The sequence below is a fragment of the Siniperca chuatsi genome, linkage group LG7, assembly GCF_020085105.1.
Source record: "Siniperca chuatsi isolate FFG_IHB_CAS linkage group LG7, ASM2008510v1, whole genome shotgun sequence".
Classification (NCBI taxonomy): domain Eukaryota; kingdom Metazoa; phylum Chordata; class Actinopteri; order Centrarchiformes; family Sinipercidae; genus Siniperca; species Siniperca chuatsi.
In genome coordinates this window covers 30,995,627-31,008,159 of record NC_058048.1, presented here as the reverse complement: position 1 = coordinate 31,008,159, position 12,533 = coordinate 30,995,627, and the positions used below count along the sequence as shown (strand labels likewise).

The window sequence follows — 12,533 nt, the reverse complement described above, 5'->3', positions numbered from 1 at the left end:
ATATATGTGTATATATATATATGTACGTACACACACTATCAGTATGTTTGTGCCCGAGATTCTCAGCTAATATAGAAAAATAAATATATACACATTTTACTGTATAATGTCTTTTTACTGTAAGTACAAATGTATTAAAATCAAAATATATTCAAAGTATCAAAAGTAAAAGAATGACCCATTTCAGAATAAAATCTTATATTACTTAATTATAATTAATGTGTTCATCACTGTAATGTATTATATTTAATTATAATATCACTGTAATGCTATAATAATATTATATAATGTATTAGTTGATTATCTTTTGTAATATAATAATGTAAAATTTGATTATAATATAGTCAAAATCTAAAGCTGTCAGATAAAGTGTGTGTGTGTGTGTGTGTGTGTGTGTGTGTGTGTGTGTGTGTGTGTGTGTGTGTGTGTGTGTGTGTGTGTGTGTGTGTGTGTGTGTGTGTGTGTGTGTGTGTGTGTGTGTTGAACTCTTCCTGGTTCAGTTGTGTTGTGTGTCTCAGTCTTCAGTTTGACTCTTTTGTGTGTGTTTTTATTTCTTCGGGGTTTTTTTTGTTTTGTTTTTACAGTAGTCACCATGCTGACTAACTCACAGCTGGAGGTTTAAACCGCTAGTTAAGTGTTTGTTAACTAGCAGCGACTCGTTAGTTAGTTAGCTAACTGCTAGCTGTAGCAGCCCTGTCTTAACAGGTAAGACGGTTCTTTTAAGTTAATAATCCCGCTGGTTAGTTGTTAGTTAAACTGTTAACTGGGTTAATTTAACCCGGTTTAACTGTTGCTGCTGTTGTCTTCTGTGTTTGTTTGACTCTTTAGTCTCTTTAAACTTCAGACTGATTCACTTCACTAACTAGCCTAATGCTAGCCAATCCTTTAGCCTGCTAGCAGCCAGGGTACTTCCCAGACCCCGCACGCCAGATCCCGTTAGCATATCGTTGGATTTAACGGATCTTGGCTCACCGGTAAACCGACAACCCTCCTGAAACGCAATTTAAGAGTTTTTACGTATTATCTCGAGACACTTACTCAATCGGCGAACAGTTAACGCAAAATTGTGCTCACCTTAATTGAATTTATCGTTATAACTAAGTTAGGTTATATCCGTTTCATACGGTAACAAACAACGCTGGTCTGCCTCCCTATTTGTATACCTGATGATTAATTAAATAAGACTGTTGCTTCGTGAAACATAACGCCGGATTTAGCAGAAGGTCTTAGTAGGACGTACAAGTCTATTTTACCTGGTAATTTACATTATTAATGTCTGACGACTAGAAAGTGATACAAACATAGCAGTTTTTACTATGTAGTTTGGCCAACAGTCGTCTGTGTACAAACTAAAGAGGTGGGAAAAGTATTTAGATTATTTTTGTTTAGCGCTGTAACAATGTTATAGTGTAAAATTACTTTAAAGTAAAAGTTCTGCTCAGTAAAATGCAGTCAAGTATCTTCAGATAAAGTCCTGATAGTTTCAGGAGAGTTACTTACTGTCGTGGGGCAAACCTCCTTTGACATATTGTCAAATTTAACGGGGCCAGGTTCACCATTCAACAGCCGCTCATCCTAAAACACTATTTATTTATTTTTAACGAATCATCAAAAGCCATTTGTCCATTCGGCTGACATTTAACACACTTCTTACTTTAACTGCATGTAGGCAAACCTTGACTATAGTTGGCCTAGACGCGTTTCCAATAACAAACAACGCCAGTCACGCATGTTTTACACCGGATTTATTAAATCAGTGCTCTGCTTCTTGAAATATAACGCCGATTTTTAGCAGAATATCTCAGTAATATGTAAAAGTCTGTTTAACCAGGAAATTTACATTATACATGTCTGATCACGAGGCAGCAACACAAACATGTCAGTTTTTATTATGTAGTTTGGTCTACAGCCATCTGTGTACAAAACGAAAGTGATGGATAAAGTAACTTACTTAGATAATTAGATACTTTTAGTGACGGTAAGAATGTCATAGTGTAAAAATAGTTTATTTAATTCAAATTTCTGCATTCAAAACTTAATTAAAAACAAGTTTTATCAGTAAAATGTTGTGAAAAATCTTCAGACAAAATCCTGAACCGTTTCCTATTTGAATTTAGTAAGTTGTGTTTACGATGGTATTCCCAAATAAATAACTAGTCTGCCTTCACATCCAGTTTTAATAACTGATCATTTTTAAATTTAGCAGAAGTCCTCGGTGATGTGTAAAAATCCGAGTATGTGACGATGAGACAGGAACACAAAATGTAGGTGTTTACATTTAGAGAAGGTAACAGAACTACATTGTAAAAACACTTTTATTTAAGTAGAAGCTTATTTATTCAAAACTTCAGTAACAGAACCGGCTGTGTTCGAAGTATTTAACACTTCTCTCAGTCGGTATCTCTGTGTATTTCCAGGTATGTTTGCGTCCTGCTGTAGCTGGTTGTGCGTGGACTCGGCTGATGTTGAACAGTCTGGTGGAGCTGATCGGTCCTACACCAACTCGGCCTTCAGCAGTCAGCCGTCTCCTGCTGCACCTCAGCACACCTGTAAGGCCTGCGGGGGGGGCTTCGACACAACCACCAAGGAGGTAACGCCGCCCACCGTCTGATTTCTACCTGTAAAAAAAACACCAAGTCAGTTCTGCTGAGGGTCGGGGTTCAGACTCTGAACATACGTGTTGCACCATAACGTGGTAAAAGCCACGCGTTACTGATGGACGCTCGTTTACTTCCACCTGCAACCTGGATTCAGATTTACAGACGGCCGCCAGTGCAGTTACTTTAATTCGGCCCACAGGGCTGTTGGTTATCGGTCTTTATGAGGTTTTTCAGACTCAGCCGGAGCCGAAATGTAAGATCTAGATGCAGCGAGAGTAAAACAAACACTGCCTGATCTGACCAGACTGGTGGCAGCTAACGATCTACGTTACTTTCTCACTAAAAGTAACAGCTTTGTGCAAAGTTTTTAATAACTAAATTTAAATGTTTCGTTTTTGGGCTGGAGTCTGGTCCACAGCGATCTGAGAGCATTGTTACACAGTGATGAGGAGTTTCCTGTTTGCAGAGTTCAGACTCCCGGACCTCCTCCTCTGTTGGTCCGGGTTCCTGGCAGATCCTTTTTGTTTGTGTTTTCTTTGTTCTGGAGTTTCCCCTGTCGTCATTTCTGACACTTCAACACTAAGAATTTCTGGGCAATTCCTAAATCTTCTGAAAGGTTTTAAAAAGGTCTTGAGAGAGTCCTCGGACAGCGGGACGCTCCCGAGTCCTGACTGAATCATCAGGAACGCGTGTCAAAGAGTCTTTAGCGTGTTTAGCGCAGGAACCAGGGGCGCCTGAAATAACCCCTCCCGATTTAAAGACAGTGGAATTAAACAACACAAATAAACAAAACGTGGAAGGAGTCGGCAAGATGATATTTCCCTTTTTTATTTCACGTTAACCAGTGGAAAAGTTTTACTCATCAACAACAAACCGTCTGAAATATCAGCGCCCACATTGATGTGGATTAGCTGTGGGCTGCGACTTGATCCCTGGTTTTTTTTTTTTAGCCTGTATTTGTTCACATTTAGTCAAACTGTCCCCGTTAAAGCAGCCGAACCAGCAGTCAGCAGCTCCTGTCTGCAGTGGACACGTGGACGGACGGGCAGCCGTCTCTGGATCACTGCGAGACTGAAGGAAACATAAAAACGTGATAATCTCAGGCAGCTTCTGCAGCTGGAAGGAGCGTCTTCTCTCTGTGATTTCTAAGCAGATTAATGGACGTGTATTAGCTTAATCAGCTCCAGCCGCTGACAGCGTTGGCGAGCAGCCATCTTCGATAACTAGCTTCCTGTTTTTACAACACCTGCATGCACCCGTCCCTTCACCCGTCGTCTTTTTGGTGCCACACAGGTGTGTTTTAAATCCCCGCTCTGTCTGTCTCTCTCCACCTGTCTGTCTGTCAGCATGTGTGTGTGGACTGTAAGAACAACTACTGCAGCCGTTGCTCTGCCCAGCTGGAGCCCCGCCCCCGCCTCTGTCACACCTGTCAGCGTTTCTACGGCAACCTGCTGGAGCGGGCGGAGCTAATGAAGCTGAAAGTGAAGGAGCTCAGGGACTACCTGCACCTGCACGAGGTCTCCACCCACCTGTGCAGAGAGAAGGTCATTTATTATCTTACTTAAAAAATGTTGTCCTAAAAACAAACAAACGTGAGAGTCCTTGAATCCCTGACCTTTTGACCCCTGAGCCCCCCCAGTTACACCAGTGTTTCCTGTTCTTCAGGAGGAGCTGGTGGAGCTGGTCCTCAGTCAGCAGCCTTCATCGTCCAGCGGCTCCGCCCCTGAGACCCCGACCACTGACCCCCTCTGTGACCTCTGACCCCTGACCTGACTCCTCACATCTCCACCTTGACCCCTGACCCCCCCACCCCGGCCCTAACCCCTGACCCCCCCGCGGCACAGGCAGAAGCCCTGGCCCCGCCCACAGAGACCGCCCCCGTGGAGCTCGACGTTCAGGACGAAGACCAGGTAAAACCAGAACAGGGGTCCTGGAAAACCTGGAGTTTATACTGCAAATACACAGCATCTCCACAGTCATGGAAAAGTCCTGGAAAGCAGACAACTGTCCTGGAAAAGTTTTTAAAATGTTTCACCAGCTCACGATTCTGTTGTTAGTTTCAAAGGTGTCACGAACATTCAAAAGTAGTTTTCAGAGACTCAGTCAGGGTCTGTGTTTGAGTCTAGATTCTGGAGATTCAGTGTCTTTTGTCTGTCTGGTTCAGACCTGGGACCCGGAGGAGGCCCCGGTTTCGGGTCGCAGGGCATCGCTGTCTGACCTGAGCTGTCTGGACGACATCGAGGCGCTCAGCGTCCGACAGCTGAAGGAAATCCTCGCCAGGAACTTCGTCAACTACAAAGGCTGCTGTGAGAAGTGGGAGCTGATGGAGAGAGTGAGCCGGCTGTACCGGGACCAGCAGAACCTGCTGGGTGAGTACCAGGACCATACGGGGTCAGTCCCGGGACCAGCAGAACCTGCTGCTCCTGGTCTGTGTATGAGGAGAGGTCCGTCAGGCAGACGTAATGTAGGCTGTTCATTCTGGCATCATGTCGGTTAAAATGTTAACACAAATAAACACAACGGGAAATATCGTACGATGTGTGGACATGACCTCGATAAGTCTATAAAGTAGTTATCGTGACAGGTAAGTACAGGTGTCTGTTGCTTCGTCCAGCTGCGGACGCGTTTTCAAACGTGGAAAAAAGTTGTGAAACGGCTGTTTGAAGGTTTGTTCTTCATCTAGAAATCAGCAGTTTGACCAGAAATCCTCAACACGAGGTCACATGACACTTACAGCGGTGTGAAAAAGTGTTCGCCCACTTCCTGATTTTTTTTTTTTTTGCATGTTTGTCACACTTAAATGTTTCAGATCATCAAACTAATTTAAATATTAGTCAAAGATAACACAAGTAAACACAAAATGCAGTTTTTAAATGAAGGTTGTTATTATTAAGGGGAAACAAAATCCAAACCTACATGGCCCTGTGTGAAAAAGTGATTGCCCCCTAAACCTAATAACTGGTTGCTCCACCCTTAGCAGCAACAACTGCAGTCAAGCGTTTGCAATAACTTGCAGTGAGTCTTTTACAGCGCTGTGGAGGAGTTTTGGTCCACTCATCTTTGCAGAATTGCTGTAATTCAGCCACACTGGAGGTTTTTTCGAGCATGAACTGCCTTTTTAAGGTCACGCCACAGCATCTCAATAGGATTCAGGTCAGGACTTTGACTAGGCCACCCCAAAGTCTTCATTTTGTTCTTCTTCAGCCATTCAGAGGTGGACTTGCTGGTGTGTTTTGGATCATTGTCCTGCTGCAGAACCCAAGTTCGCTTCAGCTTGAGGTCACAAACAGATGGCCGGACGTTCTCCTTCAGGAGTTTTTGGTAGACGGCAGAATTCATGGTTCCATTTATCACAGCAAGTCTTCCAGGTCCTGAAGCAGCAAAACAGCCCCAGACCATCACACTACCACCACCATATTTTACTGTTGGTATGATGTTCTTTTTCTGAAATGCGGTGTTACTTTTACGCCAGATGTAACGGGACACACACCTTCCAAAAAGTTCAACTTTTGACGCTTGACTGCAGTTGTTGCTGCTAAGGGTGGCCCAACCAGTTATTAGGTTTAGGGCGCAATCACTTTTTCACACAGGGCCATGCAGGTTAGAACGTCCGGCCATCTGTTCGTGACCTCAAGCTGAAGCGAACTTGGGTTCTGCAGCAGGACAATGATCCAAAACACACCAGCAAGTCCACCTCTGAATGTCTGAAGAAGAACCAGTTATTACACAAACATGCAAAAAAATAAGAAAGCAGGACAAACACTTTTTCCACACCGCTGTACGTCCTGTGAACATTCACTCCGTCTCCCAGCGGACCGTCGAACAGGCGTTTCCTGTTTCGTTGGACCTCGCGTGGAGAATCTTTTGGTTGAGATGTTTTCTGAAGTGACGTCACAGCTCAGTGTTTGTCCATTTTAGTTTAGGAGAATCGGATTCTTATCACCTGCTTTTTGTTCGTCAGTTAAAATAAAACACGTCGTTTTGTGTTTGTCTTTCAGCTGCCAACGCTGTGAACGCTTCAGGTGAGTTAATAACATCTTAATGACAAAGCTCCTCCTCACTTCTTCACACAAATATTAACTGTAATAACACAAACAAACAGAAAACCAGTGTAGAATGATGAGTTCAGTGTCTGTATTTCTAATAATGAAACACTTTATTTATACGGCACTTTACGTGGTTGAATCAGGGTTAAAACACGTCAGGACTGAAGCGAATACAAGCAGGCATTTAAAAATACAGCAACACAATAAAAGAAAATAAGATATAATAAAAACCCATCGATAAATAAAAATAACTAATAATTAAACAGATACGATATGTTGTCAATAAAACAGAGTGCTAGAATTAAGAAAAGAAACGTTTTGAGAAGTGATTTTAAAAGAAGTCACAGATTCAGCAGCTTCAGATCGTCGGGCTCTGAACTCGCAGAGTCCTGAACCAGGACTCAGGAACAGCCAGCAGAGCCCCGAGGATCTGAGGCTCATAGTGGAGCAGCAGTTCAGCAGGGAGCTGAACCATGACGGGGTTTAAAGGTGATCAGTAAAACCTTAAGATCAGTTCTAAAACCAGCTGGTCCGAGGCTGAACAGGTCTGATGTGATCTGGTCTGATCTAGTGCTCGTTAAAAGCCGAGCAGGTGCGTTTAGGACCTGCTGAAGGCGTGAGACGCTTTTTGGCTCAAACCTGAATACAATCATTTATAATCTAACCGAGAGAGAAGACCTGATCGAACCACTTGAAGCTGAAACCGCTGGTCGATTCATCGATTAGTCAGGCGACAGAAAAATAAATCGACATCTATTTCGATCATCGATAAATTGTTTAAGCCATTTTTTTTTTTTTAGGGGAAAATGCCAAAAACTCTCCCGTCGCCTCGGAGAAACTGAGGTGGCTGTTTTTATTTTCTGACCAAACGATCAGTTGATTAATGGAAAAAATAATCAGCAGATTAATCTGTAATAAAACTAATTAGCGGCAGCCCTAATGTGTCATTTATGACCGCAATTTTGTCCCTCACGTCTCCCTGTAGAGTCGGGCGGCGGCGGCGGTGCTGCTGGTCTGGAGGAGAACCTCTGTAAGATCTGTATGGACTGTCCCATCGACTGCGTCCTGCTGGAGTGTGGTCACATGATCACCTGCACCAAGTGCGGCAAGAGGATGAGCGAGTGTCCCATCTGCCGCCAGTACGTCGTCCGAGCCGTCCACGTCTTCCGGTCCTGAGCGCGCCAGCGCTGACCGGAGCCCAGGTAAACCCGCAGACCAGTCGGCGCTCTCAGCCGGGCTTTTGTCATGCTGCTTGTTTTCAAAGTGAACTGTTTATCTTTTTCTTTTGGGTCAGTTTCCTTTTTAGGAATCTTTTTAAAACTAATGTTTTCAGTTTTGTTGACGAAAGTAACGCTGCTTCCACTTTTGAAAGGTTAGTTCATGTAGTTTTGCCAGCTGATCGTATTTTAATTGACAGACTTCACGCTGCTTTCCGTCCCTCTTAAACGCCGTCTCCCAAAGTTTCCAAAGACAGATTGCTAACTCTTCGTCGTCTTCTTCTTCTTCTTCTGTAGGACCGACCGTCTCCAAAGCAATAACCTGCAGACCGATGCTCCTGAAGGGACCTACAGACTGAACATGTTTCTATTTTTCTAGTGTAAATAAGACGTATGAAGAATGTAAGAAGTGACCTTATCTGACCTTCAGACTGCAGAGCCGCCGTTTGAATACAAACGCTGAATGTACAGGAGGTGATCACGTCTCTGAATTATGAACTTTAACCTTTAAACTCACCGGCCGAGAGCCCTCTGTGCCTTCGCCGCCTCTGTCAGTCCTGCTCAGCGCGCAGAAGGTCGGCAGTATCGGGATGAAATCTACCAAAGAGAATCGTGGCGTTACCTCGACAGGCGAGGCCTTTAACTTACTGGAAAACGAATTACAGCCTACGCTTTGTTTACAGCCTGCCGTGAGTTTACGCTGTGAAAATAACTAAATCAAGTTCAAACCTATAAGGACACGGTGGTCCCACAATGCAACACTCACATATGAAAGTTCCCGTCTGATATCAGCCTTATCTTCTGTTTACTCAGCGATTTTCGGTGTAACAGAATCCACACTGGTCATTAAAGCTGCTTCAGACCAGCAGCCAATCGGTTTAGCAGCAGGATAATGACCTCTGCACACACTGAGCCCCGCCCACAGCCTCAGGTGATTGGTGCTCCACCTGTCAATCACACATTTACCTTCAGGCTTGCAGGTGAACGTCCTGCAGCAGGAAGGTGCGTGCTGACAGTCTTAATTACTGGATAACGAACCAGATCAGCGTGTTCAACAACTCGCGTTTACGTAACATCTCGGACCGTATCGTAGACTAAACCCAAGCTGTTCTACATTTATGGTTGTGTTTTCCTTTCCTTTAGGGCTCTGGTCCCAGACTTTGTCCTCACGAGATAAAAATTATCCAGTAATTCATAAATTACAAAAAGAGCCTGAAAGAATTCACCCAGTTTTTATTATAACGTTCACGTCTCAGGTATCTGACGAGCTCGTGGCGAGGTTCTGACTCCCAGCTTTGATGGATTCGTCTGTTTCCATGACACAATGCAGTTGAAGTGCAGATGTTTAAAGTCAACGACAATGTAAGAATGTACTAAAATCATCACTGGGATCAGATGCACAACTCAAGAAAGTTCAAATAGTCTAAGAATGCATTTTGATTCGGTTTGGAGATGAAACCAGTGGCCGCCTGGAGCAGCGTCAACGTCCACTTACTAGCTTGTTTCGGAGAACTTCTCTTTTAGCATTTTAACGAGCAAACGGACCTTGAGGTGAGATTATGTCAACAGGGTAACACAGCAGGATGTAAAATGTTTAGCGATGATAGAAAGTACTTTAATTCACATGCCTGTAATTTCCGAATAATTCTAATAAAAGAGGTTTCCTGGTAAGAAGAAGAGTAATTAAGCACTAATGACAGGAAAAGTGTCACATTAATACAATTAAAGGGAATTATTTCCAAATAATGGAGAATAAAACGTTTAATAATAAATGAATAGTTAATAAATGTTCTTTCAATTCCTATTTGTCCTTTAATTAGTGTGATGATTATTTTTTCAGTCTAAAATAAGTCAGAAAACAGTCCTCAGAGTCCGAGCTGACGTCTTCAACGTGACCAACAATTCAAAACCCAAAGATATTCAGGTCATTACTGTAGAAGACAATCCACACCTGTAGCGGTGAATCGATTAGCATAATAGTTGCATTAATTTTCAGTCGATCGATTAATCAACTAATCAGTTCTGTGCTGGAAATCACCTAGAAATTATTAGGAAATTTCAGGCACATAAAATAAAGTGTTTTGTGTCATTTGTGTGAAAAATTTGGCATACATTCGGACACGTGCGATATTATAGAGTCAGCTGTTTGCCGACACTAATCGCGCCCCCCGCACGCAGACTAACTGCTTGAGTGAACAGGAGCCACCAGGGGCAGCAGAGACAGGAAACACCCCCCGTCACGTACAGTGCCTGACCAAACAGCCCCACCAACGCAGATGTTTTTAATGTTGTGCTAAGCTAGGCTAGCAGTTTCCCACTGCTCCCAGTCTTGGTGCTAAGCTAAGCTGCTCATGAGGGCTGTAGCTTCCTAGGAGGTAATTTCCTCTTTATTTTTTCAGTGAATTTGAGGGTTTTAGGGACCTTTTTTTATATTCTGTGGTTAAAATATATAGTTTTTATGGGGGGAGGCTAATTCCAGTGTTTTTGGACTCAGCATGTTAAAATTTGTAACAAATTTTAGGGCAATAAAGGATTCCTGCGAGCGTGGAGAAGCTTTGAAACAGCATTTAACTGGAAAATAAAATGGTAATATTCAGCGTTTTCCTGATAATTTCCTCAGAAGTTTCCTGGAAAGAACTCCGTAATCTTACAGTAATTATAAAGAAAAGTTGCAGAAAATGTACAGGAACTTAATTCCTGGCCTGGACCTCCAGCTTCTCTTGTGACTCTGGAAAAGACGGAGAACAAGAGGATTTCCAAAATGTTGGACTGTTCCTTTTAAATCTATATCAGGTTTAACAGAAACAACAGAGGCCCCAGGGCGCTTCCCTGAGGGGCCCCACAGGTTATTAAAGACAGAGAACAAGAGGATTTCCTAAATGTTGGACTGTTCCTTTTAAATCTATATCAGGTTTAATAGAAACAAGAGAGGCCCCAGGACGCTTCCCTGAGGGGCCCCACAGGTTATTAAAGACAGAGAACAAGAGAGTTTATGAATCTTTACCAGCAGACTTCCTCTGTGTGTTGTTGAACAGAAACCTCAGCAGTTCAACTCTGGTTTGAAGTTGACTTTGTGTCTTGTTATGACTCTGTTTGCACTAATCTGTTGATGCTGAAACATGTTGAACTTCTTTAGCCGATTTGTTTTGGTCAAGAAGAAGAAGAACTTGTCGAGAGACGATGCAGGAGAGATATTTTGTCCTTTTATTGTTCTTGAGTTTTTGTTCTTGTGAGATCATTAAGGCTTATTTTTGTTGTGAATATTTTTGATTTTCTCTTTTTTTGTGAAATGATGGTTGATGCTCTTTGTTTGATCGCACATTGAATCTGTAATGTTTGGCTTCCGGGGCGTACAGCGGGATCACGACGGCTCAGCCGCGGTGCATTAAGTTTCACTGCACTTTGATTTCTCGGTGAATAATGTCGTAATCACATCACTGTGAGAGTTTTATATTATCAAACTTCCATTAGACAGAAACACACGACCCTGTTCTCTTCTTCAGGTATCTGTTAGCATTGTTAGCCGAGACCAACACAGCTAGAAGCTAACGTTTTGTTTTGTTTTGTTTTTTTATTCAGTGGTTCCCAAACTTTTAGGCTTGTTTAAAATAAAGCCTACTTTCTACCCCTCGTCACAGGTTTTTAGAAATCTGAATCTTGTCTTTTTTTGAGTAATTGTTTCAGGATCAAAGCGGTGAAACAATCCAATATTTCCCAAAATAAGATTAAAGTCCACAAAAAAAAGATTTCAGATTTGTGCAGCAGGTTTTATATTTTCCTTTCGACTTGTTGTCAGATCTAACTTGTGACCCACTGGAGGGTCCCGACCTCCCCCGGTTGGGAACCAGTGCTTTAGCCTCAATGAGAACGCTAAATGTCCGGTTCTGTTTTAACTCCTCACTTTAATCACAGTTCAGCTACTCCTGTGATGTTCTTTAAACTTTACTGGAATCTGTTTAAAAATGAAATATTTTAGAACTGAGCAGAAAAAGAAGAAGCTTTAGTTTTCTGAGTGAACTTTGACGAATAATTTTGTAATAAAAACTGATTTTCTTCCAGTTGTGTCCAGTCTTTCCTTACGTTACTTTGACATGTCACTACTTTGCTGTCATGTGACCTCATCACTCCTTTTGCTACTGTGATATTTTTGTCTGTTTTTAACAGAAATGCGTTTCCATCAACATGTTGGTATGTGTTAGTCAGGCATTTCAAACAAGAACTGTATGGTTTTTAAATAACACTTTTAACACCATGACCTCGATGGAAGTCAAGCAAAGATGTGAAGGAGGATTCTGCCGTGTTTCTTCAAACCAAATTTATTTATAACACATAGAAGACAAGTACAATGACAAACTCAGTGCAGAACGGAATCAAACCTCCGAAGAAAGGACGTTTTTACATTTAACCGTCAGTTACTCACAGCAAGTAACGACAAAATAGATATTGTTGAAAAGGAAAAACAAAGGACTGAAATATTGAATATTCCTTTTGTTATATTATTTCAAGTAGAGACAGTAGAGCCATTAAACTAATAATTAAGTATTAATATAAAATAAGGAATTATATTCAGACACAAGTACATCGAGTTTCCTGGCGCTTTTGACCTTTTACATACATTTTGTTAAGTAGAGAAAATTAATTATTTAGTGCATTCCACATTGGGAAACATT

At 42.2% G+C, this 12,533-nt stretch overlaps 1 protein-coding gene across 1 annotated transcript; it reads left to right on the top strand.

Annotated features, from left to right (window-relative positions):
* The first annotated feature begins 847 nt into the window (after positions 1–847).
* rffl (ring finger and FYVE-like domain containing E3 ubiquitin protein ligase) lies at positions 848–11,921 on the top strand. The gene is given in 9 exon segments (XM_044203002.1): positions 848–974; positions 2,418–2,590; positions 3,947–4,144; positions 4,266–4,356; positions 4,359–4,510; positions 4,765–4,969; positions 6,599–6,622; positions 7,632–7,848; positions 8,161–11,921. Coding segments are annotated over 7 exon segments (1,032 nt in total). The 5' UTR covers positions 848–974; positions 2,418–2,419; the 3' UTR covers positions 7,823–7,848; positions 8,161–11,921.
* The last annotated feature ends 612 nt before the right edge of the window (positions 11,922–12,533 follow it).